At 43.2% G+C, this 20,330-nt stretch overlaps 1 protein-coding gene across 1 annotated transcript in view; it reads left to right on the plus strand.

Annotated features, from left to right (window-relative positions):
- Nucleotides 1-5,441: 5,441 nt before the first annotated feature.
- The window catches only part of pcloa (piccolo presynaptic cytomatrix protein a), a 48,820-nt gene continuing 33,931 nt past the window's right edge, over nucleotides 5,442-20,330 (plus strand). Inside the window, 5 exon segments of the mRNA XM_063218129.1 lie at nucleotides 5,442-5,691; nucleotides 8,138-9,086; nucleotides 9,923-10,137; nucleotides 10,186-11,065; nucleotides 17,570-20,233. Of these exon segments, the coding sequence (XP_063074199.1) occupies nucleotides 5,507-5,691; nucleotides 8,138-9,086; nucleotides 9,923-10,137; nucleotides 10,186-11,065; nucleotides 17,570-20,233 (4,893 nt within the window). The 5' untranslated portion in view covers nucleotides 5,442-5,506.

Consider the following 20,330-nt stretch of genomic DNA (forward strand, 5'->3'; position numbering starts at 1 on the left):
CACACACACACACACACACATGCAGCAGACAGATTGGAAGCAAAAACAACACAAAGTACATGCAAGCTCAATGCAATTGTTTGTTGGGAACACGCAACTGTTCCACTAAACAAAGAGTATTGATATTAGTGCAATTTGACAGTGGTACTAAAATTAAGGACATGTGCAAGCAAACATTTTTTTTAATACTTCCACAGGGTTTTAATAGCTATAAGAATGTTCCAGCTAGAATGTATACTTCCGTCTTGGAATGCCACTCCCCATTGCAAAATGATTCACTGATCAATCCTCATACAGGAATTGGCTCAAGCTATGAGTTCTGTAAACGTTCAAATATTCATGCACCTTGAGAGCAAAGTTCTCAAAGACCAACCCCACATTTTTTGTTTAGAATGTAAACCAGCTCATCTTCAGCCCTTGGGTAGATAAGCCAGTTAGTGACATCACATGTTACCTGCATGCACAGATAACCTCAAGTAGGGTACAGGACTGTCCTTTTTCATCAGGATATATGTTGAATTTTAGAAACAATTGTTTTACCGCCATACTCTGTGCCTTTAATTATCTCTAGTCTATTTTTTCTTTGTCTTTAATGTGTTAAGACCTAGCCCCTATTATACAGTACATCTGCTATTACCAGAATGGCATAAAATCGTGTGGTCAAGTGCAAAGAAATCCCGCACACTGTTCATTCCACCAACAAACTTTAATACAACGTTTCGGTCATCCAACCTTCTTCAGGTAAAGACTATAGACTACAGAGGTGTGCAAAAGTGTCTTTGTTGAACTATACAATCATGTGGTAAAATGATTAGTGTTTTTTCAGTGAATATTACAGTGTTGTACTTGTGGAACTGTACACAGTACACATACATTATGGGCTACCATCATCAGTTCTCAAAAGTGTCCTTACTGTAACAACAAGGAGGAGGGGCACAGGTCAAATTCCGATGCACATATACGGTGACAGATACTGTACTTATACCACTCGCATGGTACAAGTCATTTTAGGGCAGCTACGAGGCTACCATGCACGATACTGGATACGAAAAACACATAACATTTACTCTAACACTTTTTTTTTGCCTTGCAAGTCACTTGACCTAAAAGCATATTCTTAAAAACCAAACAGCAAAAGATGAAAAGCTTTCCCAGTACTGTCAATTGCTTTTGACAGCAGGGCTGGACTGGTAATCTGACATACAGGGCATCTTCCCGGTGGGGCTAGAGACCCCAGGGACCAATGCTGTTGTTTTCTTCTTAGGGACCACAGCTGTCAACTTTGAGCTCCCAAAATCCGGGAAAATTCCCATATTTTAAGCCAAAATCCGGGAAATGTTCTAAAGGCCAAATTCTGACAGTGAACGGGATGACAGAGACAGATCGGACGGTGCGTTCTACTCTGCTTTTCACAACAGCGTGCGTGCAAAGACTGTCTAAAATCCCTCAGCACACGTTTTACACAATTTTTACAGCTTGTTCTGTCGCACAAGTTGTCTGTTCGTGCAAAACTTTGTGCTGGTACAGGTTGTGATTAGGTTAATCGCATGATTCGCTGTTCCGAGGCTGTTATAGGCCTATGCGTTGCATGAACTGACGGTTTCTGAGGAAAAGAGTGGGCGCACAAGCGCTACGGAGCTCAAGGGCGCCAGCTCGTATTTTCAAGGAACTTCAATTCTTGGTGTCATATCTGGCATACAATCTTCTGGCAGGTAGCTTGATAAGCAAGACCCTCTGTATCTCTCTTCAAGAGGGGGTGTGGCTCATCGGACAGCGCCGTGGGTATAATTAGCCTACTGGACCGTCAGTGTTTTTTGATAATGTGAAAAATCCGGGAACATTTTCAAATCGGGAAGAAATCGGGAAATGAGTCGAAATTAGGAACGTTAGGGATGGTTGACAGGTATGTTTGGGACTGACCCACGGTTTCGAGGCAGTGGCCCATTGGTCCTCAACATACTCTACTACAGTAGACTGAGTCAAGGATGTAGTACCAAAACAGGTTGTACTGTAGGCCCTAGAGACCAGTTTAAGACAAAAGACATTCTATTTATCGTTTACCGCTGTTACCCTGCCAACATCTAGTGAAAAGAAGACTTGCAACTGTGTGCACTCTCTCTCTCTCTCTCTCTCTCTCTCTCTCTCTCTCTCTCTCTCTCTCTCTCTCTCTCTCTAGCAGGTCTTTTGTATTGGTCATGGGACTCCTCCCATATTGATGGTCCAGACTGGATATACATTGAATCTAGCTCTTGCAGCCTGGTCCCACTCTCAGCTCTTTTATGCTCATCAATTCCTTCATATTGATTGCATTTGGCAGTTGCTTTTTAACAAAAGCCACTTACAATTGAGGACGTAATCATAGCCAACATCACTAGCAGATACAAGATGCACTATACAGAAATATACAGAACAAGAGCAGATGCTAAGTAGGATTAGTTTTTAAAAAAAAAACATTTTTACATTACATTACATTTTACATTTGTGCAGAGTTAAGTAGAGTACACACACGCATACACATCATGCCATAGAGTCTGGCCTGGGACTGTGGCAGCTCAAGCATTAGAGTAGTGGATAATGCCGAAAGAGAAGGGTCTTTACTTGCCTCTTGAAGGTCTTGTCTCGCTGCCTCTGGGAGATTATTTCACCGCTGAGGAAAAATGACACAGAACAGTATATTTGTATTGGAGGATCGTATTTCTCTTCCAGAAACAGAAGGCCTTAGTTTGTCCTTCAGATAAGACCAGAGTTGTATAGTGTAGAAGAAGTATGGCCTACTCTTATAAATGTAATTACGACACTAGTGGTATGATATAACATGGTTTCAACTTTGTAACGTCATAATACGAGTGCTATAATTATATCTATAAGAGTAGGCTACTTCTACTTTTTACAACTCTCTCTCAGACACAAGTTGGTATTTTGAGTGCTTCTGGGTCTTCACCTTTTTCCCTTGGTGCTCATCAGTGTAGGGGCTCTCAAACTTGGTCCAGGTAGACAAATGCTGAGGCACTCAAGGTTGCAATTTTTTACTTTTTTATTTAGCTATAATGCCCCAGACATGTCAGAACCCAGTTCTGCTTCATTCTTCGTTCAATCTGGTCTCTGAGCTTCTCGTATTCATACTGTTCTGTGATCAATTGTTTCTTAATTACTTCCCCTAAAGGTACCTGAGCAAGCTAAATTGAGATAGAAGACATAACGAAGACAAAGGAGGTCAAAAGTTGAGCTATCCAGCTGAGCAGTACTTGAGAAGAGGGATAGAAAGAGGGAATGTCTAGGTGATATGCAAAATATACTGGGAGAAGGATATGCCTGTGCACATTACAGATGAGCAATGGGCTAATATACTTTACAGAATCCACTCCACTTGTATTTTTGCTACTGTAACGGCCACTAGCAGAGTGTGTTTTGGAATGTTAGTAAACCTCCCTCCTGAAGACTCATACAGTATCAATAATGCTGAGAAATCGGACTGGGCCATTAGCTCAGCGGTATTGTGCTGTGCCTCCCATGCACAAACTACAGTGTTGACTGGAAGAAGGCGAGTTCGAGCCCTGAGTGGCGGACTGCGCAGGAACACCTCAGTTGCACTAAATGTAGCGCAATGAAAGCTAAGTTGTCCAACTTCTTTTGAGAGGTAAACCTTATTTGTGAAGTGTGAAAGCCCATTGGGAAACTCCAACTCCCATTGTCATTGTGACACTTGTGGCACTCCAGTGAACACTGCACACAACGAAATTGCATTTATGCCTCACCTGTGCAAGGGTGCAGCCCTCAATGACGCCCCTATGGAGCAGTGTGGCGGGACGATACCATGCTCAGCATACGTCAGTCATGGAAGAGGATGAGGGAGAGCACTGGTTGATTACTCCCCCCACCCACTGTCAACCTTTGGGCTACAAGTCTGACGCCCTAACTGCTTACCCATGACTGTCCATGTGAGAGATGTAAGCAAGCCCCAGCTTCTCTTCTCCATACATTTAGGTCCTGCTCTCAGGGCCGCTAACAGCCAATTTGGGCCTCTCCTCCACCTGAGCCCCATACAGCTGACCCCTCTGATCCCCCCCGCCTTCCCGGCTTCCCTGCCTGCTCCAGTCTCACATCATTCTGGGCCTCAATAGGTATATTTGAAGCATATTCAGCAATTGCAGGTGACTATGCAGGTGATTTATAGACTTTTTCGTGTACCCTCACAAAATATTCCCCTACAAATGCCCCAGTTAAGTTGCATTGCTTACTCTTCACTTTTAGCTCGTCGACTCATTCTTTTGAATTGGAGACTACAAATCTCACTGACTCCTTGGTTGATGAATCTGTGATGTTTTTTTCCCTCAAGGTAGAAAAGGTTAGATATACATTGAATTGATCAAAGGACAAGTGTTACTTTTTGATAATGCACTAGCTTTATACCACGGATGTCAAACTCAGGCCCATTAGCTCAGCATTATCTTGCTGTGCCTCCCATACCCAAACTGACTAGGAGGTGGCGGGTTCGAGTCCTGAGTGACAGGCTGTGCAGGAACACCTCAGTTACACTGGTGCCGTGACCCGGATGGGAGGCCAACTAGCAGAGTGTGGCGTGGAACCTTAGTAAACCTCCATCCCGAAGCCTCATACATTATCGGTAGCACTGAACTATCGGACTGGTCCTTTGGCTCAGCGGTATCGTGCTGTGCCACCCATAACCGAACTGGGGCGTTGACTAAGAGGTGGCGGGTTTGTGCCCCAAGTGACGAACTGTGCAGAAACACTTCAGTTACAGATGGGAATCTGTTTGTTAAGTATTAAGTGTGTTTATGCACACTTTTAGTCTGTTTTTTTATATTGAGTTTGGCCCCTACATATATTCCGTATTTTGAGTTTGGCCTTTGGTCAATTTGAGTTTGACACCCCAGCTCTATCCTGATGCACTTGCTTTTAAGCTACATGCGGGTGGCTACTCTTTTGGGCTTTTCTTTTATTTTTCCTTGATTGTTTTTTTATGTGGTCCTTGATGTTGATTACTTTGGGTGCAGTTAGAGAATTCAATAAAGACACATTGACATAAAAAAGAAAAGAAACCTACATTTGGGAATAGGCTACCTATGACTAGGATAATGCCACATAACTTGGAGAAAGCTCAAAGAGTAGGCGATTAGGCTACATTTTCCAATTTACCAGGCAATGTTGATAGAAAAAAAAATGCAGAAGATAAGAGTCCACAATTAAAACCATAAATAAGTTCCCTCTATCTTCGGTTTTTCAACCACTGATATCGTGTGATACCTGTCAGAAAAAGGACATGCGCACTCGAAGCAGCAGGGTAGAGGGAGTGAACGAGGAAAAGACATGGCGAAATGCGACCACTGAGATCTGGCTCATCAACACTGAAACTAAACGAAAACAAACATGTGAAATTTGGGCGTGTAATATGCGATATACAACGACCAAAGTCTTTCCACGTTTTCTGGACATTAAACAGGCATTATAGGCTAGTGTTTTTCTGCTGGTGAGGAGTAATTCCATCATGGGGAACGAGGCGAGCCTTGAGGGTGGTGAAGGGTCGCTCTCGGAATTAGCGGAGGGCCTGTCATCTGACGGGAAAGGAGGCTTCGTCCAAATATCCACCGGGGAGAAAGTGGACCTGTCACATCTCAGCGAAGAAGAGAGGATTAAACTCACGGCATCTGTGTCAAAAGGAACAGGCATTCCGCCTGGATCTTCAAGGGATGCTGCGACTCTCAGGCAGGCGCTTTCGCTGCGTTATAATGCTCACTTGCGTGCACTGGAGGGGAAGGGATCTGTTGATGTTATTTTATAGTGTGTGTGTGTGTGTGTGCAGTGGGCTATGCTGCGCATAGGAAAACGCAAAAAGCAGAACATGCCATGTTTAAAATATAGGCCTATATCTTTATATCAGTAGGCCTACTGTTGTAGGTTATGAAGTTTATTGTTACTGATTCATTAAGTGATAATGTAACACGATTATAGACTGCGTAATTTTCACAACATCGCCCACCGTTCAATCATAGAATAAGTCCAGGGCTACCAGGTGGACAAATGTCATTTAAAACGAAGAATTCCATTGACAAAGTGTTAGGTTTTTATTGTTTACAGTAGGTTAGCCTATAGGCTATATCATATTGCCAGTCATAGGCCTATAACATAAGGCTGTCAGAAGTAGCGTTATGTTGAAAATGGAGCAACCGATGTAGCCTATTAGACACAAGTATAGACATACTACACACTCATTTCCCTACTAATGGGCCTACGAATATTTTTCCCGCTGTCCTATCTTACCACAATAAAGCATGCTAATAATAATATGGCCAGATAATGATGATAATAGAATGTCGATGGCTCAAGAAGCAAGATTCCCTCTTCGGGCTTTTCTCATCGCCATTTTTCCTGGGGAGTGTGTTTTGGAATTACGAGTAGCCTAGCCCAGGAAGTCGTTTGCACTGGAGGCTTTCAAGGTAGCCTACCTTATCTTGATTTCTTACATCGCCCCCCAATTTTGGATATAATTGATAGTCTAAGTAGACCGTGTCTCGCCTGTATCACGACTCTTATGTAGTCACAACAAGCACAGGGGGAGGGGTGGGGGGAGAGACATTTCATGATGACTATTTATAGGAGCTGGTGATGTGGTTATGATTGTTGCTGCTAACGGACAGTTTTTTTTCGTTGCTAAAGTGGCTATCTTGGCACTGTATGAAGCGTTTAGTTTCAGTCGCTGTCCAAGGTGCTGAACACGATGAAGCCTCTGCGTCTTGTGAAATTAAGTCCGGAGGTTCACGGATTAATGTCAAAAGATGTTCTCAATATACTAAAGGCTTCACATCTGTGTATACTTTCTCCGTATGCTAATGACACTCTGTTTTGATGTAGGTTTACTGCTGAACCGTATTCCAGCTGGTCATACGATAGATAACCTACAGTTATTACCAGACTTGTATAAAGTAGAAGTGGAAGAACTATTACAAATGAAGGCTAATCACGACACAAGTGGTATGATATTATATGCTGTCAACTATGTAACTTCATACTACTAGTGCTGTAATCTGTAGCCTTCTACTTCTACTGGGGATTGAACTTAATCCAGTGTTCAATTCGTGAATTCATTACAAGACATGGTTGTCTACATTTGTCTACATTGTCTACATACACAACTACATTTTCTCAGTCAATTAAACAGATATCCCAATTTAACCAGGCCATATTCATAGCAATGTTTATTGTATCCAAAGGTCTAGGTTTGGCTTGGAAAGTGGTAGCGACATTACAATGGCAAATTGTCTGGGTTAGTTATTTGTGAAAAATTGAAAGAAAAATGTCTGCACACTTAAATCCCCTTTGTGTTCTTTTTAATGATAGGCCAAGCTTTTGGTCTACTGACCTTCCTCAGGGCTCAGTTACAAATGGAACATACAAACAAACTTCAAAGGGGATTTAAGTGTGCAGACATTTTTCTTTCAATTTTACACAGTTTTTGTTTATGTTTGGCACCTTTTAATCAAGAGTGCGGTGGGATCCGGTTCAACATGTATTGTATTTGTGAAAAAGTGGTGGGGACAAGCTAGGTTAATCTCAAAAGTGGTATGTTCCCACCATCCACACCTAAAATTACACCTATGCTTGTGTAAGGAAAGCGAACTAGCTGTGTCTCCAGGCCCGTAGCCAGCATTGTGGTAGGGGGGGATCTTTTTCCCCCGAAAGTGGACTTCATTTGGCTCCCTACTCCAATGTCCCCCAAATACACGAGCACACTTCACATGTTTGAATTTAGACATATTTTATTCATTGGTTTCAAGGCTGACAACAGCAACAACCATTTTTAATTTCCTTACTTCAACAGGCAAACCTTTACTATTTTATTTCAAAGGCTTAGTTTAGTGAGGGGGATGAAATGGCCTTCCAGTCACAGTGGGTATGCAACGTAGTTGGGAGATCCGAGTAGGGGTGGGGGATGGGAGGGGGGGTTCGAACTGGTCTTCCATGCCCGAACTGGTGTGTTGACTAGGAGCTGGCGGGTTCAAGGCCCGAGTGGCGGACTGTGCAGGAACACCTCAGTTACACTTGTAGCCCTGTTTGTCACTTGGGGATTTTTTTTCTCAATTTTGTCCCTAAAGTTGTGTGTTTTTATGCTTTTTTGCAGGGCCTCTGCAGTTGCTGGGACTGGTAAAGCCCCCACTGGTCTCAGCAAGAGCCGTACAATTGATGCTTTCTCTGAAGGCCCACCTTTAAAGCCAAAACCTGGACGCAGTCCGTCATCTCTCAGTCTCTTTGAGTCCCGATTCAGCAGGCAGGAGGGAAAAGCCCCATCGTTGGAGCCCAAGTCCAGCATGTTCGGCTCTGGTTTTCTCAGCGGAGCCAACCCTTTAAGTGCTGTGTCGTCAGCAGTGTCCTCATCAGCTACTAACATCTCAAATTTTAATCTGTTTGGAGACGATGAAAAGGAGCAAGATGCCAAACCACAGGGTAAAGGTCCAGCAGGCCCTGCTGGACAAAGAAAAGGCCCACAGCAACCTCAAGGACAAGGGCCTCCTAAAAGTCAGGGAGCCCCTCCACAGGGCCCACCCAAAGGCCAGGGACCACCTCAGCAAGGACCACCTAAAGGCCAGGGGGGGCCTCCACAGGGGGGCCCACCCAAAGGCCAGGGCCCTCCTCAGCAAGGACCACCTAAAGGCCAGGGGGGGCCTCCACAGGGCCCACCCAAAGGCCAGGGCCCTCCTCAGCAAGGACCACCCAAAGGCCAGGGGGCCCCTCCTCAGCAAGGACCACCCAAAGGCCAGGGGGGTCCTCCACAGGGACCATCCAAAGGCCAGGGGGGTCCTCCACAGGGGCCACCCAAAGGCCAGGGAGCCCCTCAGCCACGACAGGGAAACCAGCCACAGGGCCCTGGCCAACCCACTGGCCCTGGACCTGCGAAGCAAGCCCCTGGGCCCGGGCCCCAACAACAGAAGGCTGCCAGTCCCATGTGTCCTCTCTGCAAGGCAACGGAGCTAAATGTCCAGGCCAAAGACCAGCCTCCCAACTACAACACCTGCACACAATGCAAACAGCAGGTGTGCAGTTTGTGTGGTTTTAGCCCCCCAGATTCTGAGGTAAGGAAGAGTTTGCTGCCACAAATGTACACTGAGCACGTAGGCTAATACATTATGGCATACCCCCCTCCCCCCACACACACACACACACACACACGCACACACACGCAGTCTGTCGTCTTTCAAGTTAAAAATGTGACTAGGCACAAGACAACGTGATTCAAGTAAGTCTGGTAATAGCTGATGAATGTATGCCCTTTTGAATGTGTTCACGAAAACAGAGAAATCAGCTCTGAAAGTTTCTCTTGCAATGAAAGACATGAAGTTAACCCTTTTAAAGGGTCTCTCAGATTATTTTGTTCCGGGCCCAGTCAGTGGCCCAGACTCCAACTGCACACATTCATAGGTGTGAAACTCTAATTTAGGAACATAATTTCATGAAGCTGTTGGGTAAAAAGTAACACTTTATAGTCTGGTTGTCCTGGTTTATGTGTATCTGTATACTGGATAGCAACAGATCAAACAGTTCAGTTTGTGGTCTGGGGTGTTACCATGGCGACGTGGATGCGATGACAGCACACACAGTAGATGTGGCTTAGTGCTTTCCATGGCGGTTTACTTTTGTATGTTTTTGCGTGTGCTTGTGTAGATTTGTTGAGTTTGTGATGATGCCAAATACATATTCTGTGAATGGCTAGAAAGTGATGAGAAACGAAATAAAACATGTTACATAGCCTACATACAGTACATTTATCTAAAAAATGTCCCTTTTGGTTCCCTTTCCTAGCTTTGTATGCTTACTACTGTATGCAAATGTATAAAAGGGGCTGTACTCTATATTAAGTTTGTATTGTGTTAAAAATGAAATGTGTGTGTTTTTGGTCTTGTGTTTTCAGGGTAAGGAGTGGCTCTGTCTCAACTGTCAGATGCAGCGAGCCCTTGGGGGTGCCGAGCCCCCTGGCCCCCCCATGAGGACACCCCAGGGCTCTGCTCCACCCTCTCCACAGCGAGGGGGACCACCTATGACTAAGGGTGACTCCAAAAGACCTCCAATGCTGCAAAAACAGAAGAGCATAATCGATTCAGGGAAAATGGGAACGCCACCGATTACGCCCAATCTAAAATCTCCCGGTCCACTTAGTCCAAACGTTCCCCTTAGCCCTAAAGGTTCATTAGGGCCAGGATCACAGCCGGGCTCCCAGCCAGGATCCCCAGGGCCTAAAGCCGGATCACCAAACATAGACCCAAAAACTGGCCGCCCCCTACCGCCACCAGGGTCTCCTGGCAAATCGGCCGCTTCCCAACCTAAACAAGACACAGGCTTTTTTGGAGGTTTTGGATTCGGAGGGTTAACTGATATGGCAAAGCCCCCTGCTGCAACCAGCCAGGCTGCAGAATCGGTCACAGGAAAGCTGTTCAGTGGCTTTGGGGGTGGCACCACCACCACCACCAAGACCCCGGCCTCTCCCTCTCAGGCCACCGAGTCAGTAACAGGGAAATTCTTTGGTGGTTTAGGCGGCCTTGCAGGAGGAGAGGGAAACAAGCCCCCAGCAGCTGCAGCCGAAGCTGTGTCCGGTAAAATGTTTGGCTTTGGCTCTTCCTTCTTGAGCTCAGCCACCAATCTGATTTCCTCCAACCAAGAGAGCGAAGATGCAGACTCGCCACCAGGTTCGCCGCCAGATTCCCCCATAGACTCGGGTGCAGAGTCTCCACCTGGGTCTCCTCCAGACTCCGGAGCAGATTCTCCGCCCGGGTCTCCCCCGGACTCCCCGGGTTCGGAGTCACCCCCTGACACCCCACCTGCAACATCCAAGGGAGCAGATTTGAGTGAAAAGATCCCTGAATCACCTGGTGGTGGGACTCCGACAGTGAAGGACGCTCCATCAGTGTCATCCACTCCTACACCAGAGGCACCGTCCAGCTGCCCTCTATGCAAAACAGAGTTGAATATGAATACACCCAATTACAGCACGTGTACTGAATGCCAGAAGACTGTCTGCAGTGCATGTGGTTTCAACCCAGCACCCCATCTGGGAGAGGTGAGTTGTTTTCCTTTTACACTTCAAACAATACACTCTTGCATCGGCAAACTACTGTAAGCATAAAATCTTAAAACCCTTTTTTACATTCGGTTTTTCCCACTCAACTACAGTTCGTTGCAAAAGCACATCTCGGTTTACACGTGTGTCTATAAACTGTCCAGCCAACCATTGCAATTCATTTTAGTAGATGTCCTGAGCAGATGATTTGGTAACACTTTAGAATAATGGATGCAAAAAAGCATTATAAAGACTTAATAAATAATTAACTATTGATGAACAAAACATTAACAAACGTTTGTAAATGATTAGGAAATGTAAACAAATGCTTGTAAATGACTAGGAAATGTTATGTTAATATTTCATATTTATCAAACATTTACAAGTTGCTTGTAAATGAATAAAATAATCTGTTATAAGGTGTGTAAAATCTTGAATATATCATTTGTAGATATTTTATAAAGCATTAATAAAGCTTAGTTAATAATAAAAACATTAGTTAATGTTTTATTCATCATTAGTTCATTATTTACTGAGTCTTTACTAAGGAACATTATTATAAAGTGTTACCGATGATTTTTTAGCAATGGAATCACACTGCAACTTGGTGATTGTTTACACTTTTTAAAATGATAGTACATATTTTTAAATGCTGAAATTGCTCACACCACACACAATGCAGAATTTCTTCTTGCATTCAATATTTTTTTGCCAACTAGTTCTTAATGTGGCATAAAGATCTAATCATTATTGCATGCGAGGACTTTTGGAGTGGAGTGGGGTTTTTTTACATTACGTTACACTTATTTGACACTTTAATCTGAAGCGATTAGCAGTTACTTACAGGATATCGGTTACAGTCCCTGAAGCAGTATGTGGTTAGGTGCCTTGCCTAAGGACACCCCAGCCATGGAGCGCTGTAGGGAGTGGAATGATGGAATTTGAACATGCAACCCTCTGATCTAAAGCCCTTCTCCTTAACTGTTAGGCCATGGCTGCCCCGTTTTTTTCCAATTCGAGCAGGTTTTCTTAAGTAACAGAGCAGGCTAACTCATCTGGGGCCACCTTTACGCTTAAGCACAAGCAGCCTAATCCCTGAGGTCTATTTTGGGTTAAATGAAGGGATTACACAGATCACGTCCGGCAAAGCCTTACGTAGCATACCTTCACACCAGTGGAGAGGTACTGGCCATAGAGGCAATAAACATGGAGTATAACACAGGGAAGTGCCCCCTTTTTAATGCCTTTTATTTCCATAGTTCTGAAGATTAAAGGATTATCCTTTAAGGGGATTCCATTTGGTTATCTGCCTTATTTTCAGATTATGGCTGACAAGAGTGGATATGTAGCATGCCTTGTTGGGATTAAACACATATGTCTACAATCTACTTTTCAAACATCAGTCGCTGTAGTCAGTCATCTGTAGTCTTTGGTATTGTAGCAAATCCAAGGATTCAAAAATTACAGCGTGCTCATTTGGCATATATTGTTCATGAAACTGTATTGTGTGTGCTGATCCTACATGTAAAGGTTGTCAGAGTAGAGTAGAGTGCTTTTATTGTCACTATATAAATACAGTGAGATTCTGTTTGGAAGCAACCCACAAGTGCCCACAAAATAAAAAGATATATTAATAGTATAATAAATAAAATAAAATATAAAAGTCCATATGCATCTCAGTATAGAGAGCCCTGAAGTATTGAGGGGGGGCAGGTGGCGTATTGAGTTCAGAAGTCTAATGGCAGTAGGATAGAAACTGTCCTTCATTCTTGTAGTGCGGGCACGCAGAGTCCTAAAGCGCCTGCCAGATGGTAGCATGGTGAAGAGCCTGTGACCAGGATGTGTGTGGTCTTTAAGGATGTTTAATGCTCTGTTGGTGCAGCGTGTATGGTGGATCTCCTCAAGTGTGGGTAGTTGGCAACCAATGATTCTCTCTGCTTTTTAATAATGCGCTGTAACATCTTCTTGTTGTCGTGTGTGCAGCTGGTGTACCAAGATGTAATGCTGTATGTAATCACTGATTCAATTGTACACCTGTAGAAGTTAGTGAGCAGATCTTGTAGTAGCTGGGCCTTCTTTAGAGTCCGCAGGAAATATAGCCTTTGGGTTGGTGTAATTAGGAAAAAACTCTATATTCTTTTTCAAAATGTTTATATATGCATATTTATAATTCCTGTACACACTAATAGCCAGGATGGCACTACAGTAGGAGTGTGAGTGTATGGCTGCGAACAAGTGCAAGTGTATGACTGTGACTGTGAAAAAGTAGCAAAAGTGTTATGTTGTGTGGGATATTGGAAGAAGGATCACTTGTGACAGTGACATATTTTTTTGGGGGGGAAACAGTTATGAATTCCCAAATTTAAGCAGCTAACACAATACATTTGAATTTAAAAGCAATGCATATGAAGGGATTTATTTGTAGACACTGCAAAACGGACGTTACTGCATGCCACGAAATGCTTATTGTGTAATGCATATGTGGGAATGAGATTTGATCAAATTGCTGTATTCTTGACCTAAAGTGTTAACTTTCTTGGCAAATTTTAAATGACTATTTAGTGCAATCCGGGCAATTCCTTTAGTTACTGATTGCTGAATTTTAAAGTTATTACTGTCTGTAATGCCCTACAAAGGCAAAGTGCTGTAACTACTGCTCACTGAAAGAATTGAGTTTGCACTGAAAGTGGTCTTCATTATACCTCTATCTTGTTACAAAGCCTCATGCTCCAAATGTGTCCCGTTTTAGAGCTATTGTTATGTCAAACTTGTGGTAGCTACAATATCGAATTATACCAAGGCTTTGAAGGCTTATTTCTTAGTTTCAATATTGGCGTAGTTACTGCAGTTTGCCTTTGTGGTCTTGTCAGCGAGGCCCTGGCCTGGACAGCCACTTTGTCTTTGTACAGCTTGTAGACCTACTTCCTCTGGCTCTGGCACGGGTGACACACGTTTAAACTCAGCTACTCAGTGTAAAGTTACCTTTTAGGCTGTACTGAGGGAGGCTAAAGAGAGGAAACCCAAGCACACAAAACAGGTTGAGGGGGAGAATGAAAGGAGGTCAGCAAAGGGATCTCCCAGACTGCCACTGAGTTAAACATTAATCAAATAATGGCTTTGTTTAAGGAATGGGATGGGAAATCTCTAGGTCGTCCTCAGACGAGCCTTCCATCGTTCCTTTCAGTCATACCGATTCTCCATATGTCTTTTCAGTTCGCTGGTACTCTGGGCTCCTGCGTCCTTCTTGAGTATGTCCACATATGTTAGTGTGGGACGTCCTCTTAACCGGCTCCCTCGTGATGGTTTCCATTGCACCAGTTTGCTGGCTGGCAGTTCTGGGTGTCTTTGGCAATGTCCTGCAAGTCTCATTCTCCTTACAGCAATTTTCTCACTCACCCTTGGTATTCCCTCATATAGGATTTTGTTGGGTTACATGTGCACTCTTACTGATGTTAAGAACTGCACCCATCAAGGGACTTCTCTAGGGTTAGTCTCAGGGCCCAGCATTCACTGCCGTAGAGGAGAACGGACTCTACTGTCGCGTAGAAGAAGCTGAGTTTGATTTGACAGGGGAGATTGGAGTTTGTGATGGAGTGACCATCACTAGGGTTGTGGGTGTATTCTGACTGTCACGCCAACGAGCCTGGCTCTTTGGTGTCACGGTCAGAGCCCCAGTTTACTACCCCAGAAGATCTGGGTTCAAGTCCCAGCTGGGCAAGTCTACTCCCCTTCGCTACAGAGTTTCATACCATTCAGGGCCTCTCATGCAAGTGCCTTCCTCACTTTTAGAGCTTGCTCAGTTGAGTTGACCCATGAGCCCAAGTGTTTGAAGTCGTTGACTTCTTTCAGCACAGTGCCTCCTGCTGTAGTCAGAGGTGGATGTTCTGGTGGGATGTTGTAGGTGATGACCTCAGGAAATGAAATGGAATACCCAACAACAGTATGTATCAATAAGGTCTCTAAGATCACAGGAGAAATATTAGTAACATTGAGGCCTTACCTTTGGTGAAGCAGTCTTGCCTTCTGTGCTGTTATGCTTTGAAACAATCTTCGAGGTCAGGGATGTCAACTCAGATCTTAGATCAGTGTTTATTGTATTCTTCTATACTGTGATACAAGTGCTAAAAGTAATACCCACAAGTGCAAAACTTTTTCGGTCCACTTTTAGCACTTGTATACAGTAATATGTTATGATTGCATTGGCTATCGGTGTTCGAGTTCCACTCCTTGCTGCTGTGGATAATTATTTGGGAACCTACACACCCATTTGGACTGGCATTTTGGTAGGTTTACATCCAGATTTCAGATAAAATTGCATGAGAGGTGACAGTGCTTTGTGACTGAATTTCAACATTATTATCACTGGAATTAGTGGGCAAAGCTGGGGTGTATTTCTCAAAAGAGAAGGTTTTAGCCTGTTAGCAACTTCGGTAGTTGCCAATGTTCGGATCATATAGCCTGCTAATCGAATATTTACTCCAGCTCGACATTTTTGGTCTATCACAGTCCCATTTTCTTTTACTGACCTCCTCCGACATACAAATTACTTTGTTTAGAGGCTTCCATAATTCCAAACTTGCCTATTTGCTTCCATTGACACAAATGGATTTAAGGAAGTAGGAGTCATCCTTAATAGTGACTTAAGCTTTAACCCCTTAAGATGCGGCTTTATACATTTGTTGTTACCAGTATGGTAATGACCAAGTCGTGGTGCATTACTAAAGGGCCTGTGTTGTGTCATAGTATTATAGTGCTATGGTAGTTACATTTCAATGACTATTACAGCGTGCCATTAAGGGGTTAACTGTCATATAATATCTTTCACAAAATCTGCATTCTACCATCTCAAAAGTATTGCTAGATTTAAAAAAACCTGGAGATATAGAAAACCTGAATCATGCTTCCATCACCAGTAGTGTGGGTTACTGTAATGGCCTCTTTACTGGCCTACGCCTAACCAAAAAACAATTAACCCATTAAGACACAGCGTTATAAATGTACTGTTACCAGAACGGCAATGACCAAGTCGTAGTGCATTGCTAAAGGCCTTGTGTTATGTCATAGTATTGTAGCACTATGGTAGTTAACTTTTCAATAACTATTACAGCGTGCCACTGGAGGTAGGACGCACATTAAGGGGCTACATCTCTCCAAATGATTCAAAATGCAGAAAGAAAATAGATCACATTGCACCAGTTCCTACACTACCAGCGTGTCACAGACTTGATTTTAAAGCCTTATTGCTTGTCTTTAAAACACTTAATGGCCAATTACCCACCTACCTCACAGACATGCTCCAAAATTACTTTCCAACCAGATCCCGTAGAGCTGAAGAATTATATAAACTGGTTCAACCTACTGTTAAAACTTAAGAGGAGAGGCAGTATTTAGGTGTTATGCTGTCAGCCTTGGGGACCTCCTTCCCATACACATAAAACCCACTGCACCCACTTCATCCATTTTTAAATGCAAGTTGCATTGTGTAATATTTTTAGTAGTGTTTTCCAGAATTCATGCTGCTCATTCACAAATGTTACATTTTTCACAAATACTGACCACCACTGTCAATTTGTCTATGACTGGAAAAAAAGTGCATTTTTCATACACGAAAAGGTGGCTCTTCTCCATGTCTGCCATTTTGGATTTCTAGAAATAGACATTTTTAGTTGCAAAACTAACTGTACTTTGGTCACACTAGTAAATATTAGTTTATTAATCAGTAAATCTTCATGAAAATATCTTGGCAATTGGGTAGCACAGTTTAAATGAGCAGCATAGTTACAATACCTACTCTGGCCACAATCCTACACAGTGCACCTTTAAAACCAAACTTTTTTTGATGCCTTCCACTAATTCACTCTATTACTATTATTCATTTATTCATTTATTTAAATATTTGTCATTACTATTACTGTTATTTCATTTGCATTTGTTTTTGTTCTTTGACACTTTGAAAACTTTAAAAAGTTTGAATAGGCCTACCATACTTTTTTAAATATTGTTTTTGCCATGTTATATTTTGTCTTAGGCCCTTGATACGCTTGCCGTGAGCCTTAAATTATGCACGCCACCGCGCGACACCAACTGCACATACATGTACTTTCTTTAGAAGCAGTAGACCAACCAGACGATATTGTTACTGCTCCTACATTTGCACGCTCCTTTATGAAAGTGCAACGTGGAAGTATGATCGCACAAATGTTTGTAATTTTGGACAAGCTCAATGAGACGCTCTTGAAAAGTTGCCGCCATCGCCGTTTTTACTGGAAGCACTCACATGGAACTAAGTTTTTCTTATGATTGCCCCCAGCAATTTTGATGTGATTGCACTGAACGCGCACGTCTACGTGAAGTATCTAAAGCGAGCAAAATTGACATGATATACACACAGCAACGTGTATCCTGCAGCAAGCGTATCAAGGGCCTAATGTCCATATTTACACTGTTCTATTTTCATTATTATTTGCCCCATTATCACCTCATTCTTTGCCCCTTTCTCTGCAGACGGAATGGGTCTGTTTGAATTGCCAGACTCAAAGAGCCCTTTCAGGACAACTCAGTGATATTCCATCCTCGCCCAAACCCTCTCCAGACAAGCAACCAATGAAGCACTCCCCTAAAGAAACATCTCCCCCGCCTAGCCCACTCTCTTCCCCTACTTCCCCTGTAGCCAGTGCCCCCACTGATCCTACATCCAAAGTGTCCTCTGAAAACGATCCCAGCATTTCCCAAAATCAGGCTGAAGAACTTCAGTTAAACTCAGATAAACCGGTGGATGATAATACATCTGCACTGGCAGAAGCAGTCGTGACAGACGAGCCCATGTCAGATGTTAAAACAGAAGAGCCTGACCTAAATAAGGCACCAGACACCACTCCAGAGATGGCTTCCGCTGCAGTTACACAAACACCACACTCTGACACAGCAGATACACCAGCCTGCTCTACTGAGAGTGTAACTGAGGCTGAGACTGTTGGAGCAAAAAATGAGAAAAATGTAGACGATAATCCTCCTGCTGAACAGAAGCCAAACTTAATAAGCTCTGGTGAGAATGAAACAACAGCAGCTGTAGAGAGTGCTTCACCACTTCCGGTGGAGGAGAGCACAGCCTTACAACCAGAAACCATAAAGGAAGAGTCATCTCATTCTGATGAACATATTCCTGAAGTAACAAAAATAGATGAAAAACAGAGAGCAGCGGAGGAGAGTGAATCACTGGTGAAACAGAGCAAAGAATCCACACAGCCACAAGTAAACACCAAGGTAAATTTAGACGTTGATAACTCTACTCCTGAACATAAGCCCGAAAATACCAGTGATGGCAGGGAACAGGGGGCAGCTCTTGAAACTGAAACGCTTTTAGAAAAAAATGAGAATAATTCTGGTCCATCTTGTAACGAACATACGTCTGTTGACGAAAAAGATTTGAATTTAGAACCCGTTGGCTTAGCATCTGGATCAGAGCAGGTGTCTGACACCGGTGGCAGTGGTAGTTTTGCAACAGAAGCAGAATCCAAACCTAGTGCAGAGCAGTTAGTATCGGAGAGTGGGCAAGACAGACATGTTGAAACTCCCATTACAGATGAACAGGTTGGAAATGTCAGTGAAAACATTTCAGACTTGCCAACCAATGAGGAAGCATCAACCCTTCCAGTTAATGAAACAGACTCAACAGTTACCAATGACATCCAACAGGATAGATCAATGGCACAGTCTGAAAATTCAGTTTTGGCAAAGACCACTGATGATACTGCTGATCTAAATTGTACAGCCCAAACTGCAGTTGACGAGTTAAACTCAGCAAGACCTCAACAGGAGCATACTCTGACTGAAGCTGTTATACCTCATGAAATCAATATCGATACAGCTGATCATAAAAGACAAGTGGAAGATGCTGATGCTGTTGTGCCTGCATTTGTAGACAAAGACTGTACCACTCCTGAGAGTACATCAGATATTGGGACAGGGACAGTGCCCAACACTCTGCCTTGTGCTGAGGATCAAGGTGCTGCCTCCAAAACAGAAGTGTTAAACCAAAAACCTGTTGTTGAGCTGGAGATCGTTAGGGAAAATGAAACAGAAACAGAGGCAGACACAACATTAACTGTACATCTCCAGACTCCAGATGAAATTGACAAGCATGCTAATAAACCATCTACAGACGTTCAGGAATCACAATCTGAGTCGCTTCACAAAAACTCTCAACAAAACATAGAAAGTCTCAATGAAGAAAATCCAGTAACAATACCAGAGGGTGGAAAAACAACATCAAAAGAATCTAATGACAGTAGTTCTCAACAGGAAGTGGCTAATTCTAACATTTCCTCGATAGAAAATGAGCATACCAAAGCAGAAGCTGAAAAAACATGTGTAGATCCAACTAAGGAAGCAGCTAAATTGTCTCCTGAAGCCAGTGCTTCAGATGAAATCAGGTTAACCGTAGATGAAATGACGAATTCATCCACGTCTCAGTTGGCAGAAGCTGTTGGTACTAAAAACACAGAGAATATAACAGGATCCTCTGGTTTAGCAGAAAACGACACAGTGGAGCCACCCCCTCTTCCTCAAGCAGTGTTGGAGGACACATCCCCATTGATTACTAGGGAAGAGATAAGGAAGATTGCAGAAAATGAAAGGAATGACACAGAGAACAGCGAAAAACCTGAAAAATGTATAGTTCAGGAAGAGAAGCAACCAGAGCAAGAGAACTGTGAGATGTCCCAAGATAAGAATGCACTGTATGAAATCAAAATAGATAAACAGCCACAGGAAAATTTAGAACAGGAATGCCCAACTCCAACAGCTATGAAGCAGGAAGCAAATGTAATAAACTTAAATGAAACTAACAAGGATGTTAAATTGTCAGATGACAGTGCATGTTCTAAAGAATCTGAAATTGTTGTGGATGCCCATCAGATTGAGTCCTCAGATTTTTCTACATGTGTTGACAGTACAAAAGACATTAGCCAATCATCAAATGTTGACAAAGAACGTGTTGTCATAAATGCTGGTACCGAAAGTAGTACAGTCTCTCCACCCAATGACCCCAATGTAGAGGTAGACTCCTTTGCTCCTGTAATCACTTCTCAGATCAGGGACAAAGACTTACCAGAAGAAAATGTGATCCCTGAATCAAATAAGTCCATGGCAATGTCAGGCGCCATCACTGTAAGTGAGAAAGTAGCTAGTTACATTGGTAGTCGTTTATAGTTACAACACTGTAGAATCAGTTGCAACAGTTAATGTGTGATATTTATAATAATAA

Source organism: Engraulis encrasicolus, chromosome 15, assembly GCF_034702125.1.
Source record: "Engraulis encrasicolus isolate BLACKSEA-1 chromosome 15, IST_EnEncr_1.0, whole genome shotgun sequence".
NCBI lineage: Eukaryota > Metazoa > Chordata > Actinopteri > Clupeiformes > Engraulidae > Engraulis > Engraulis encrasicolus.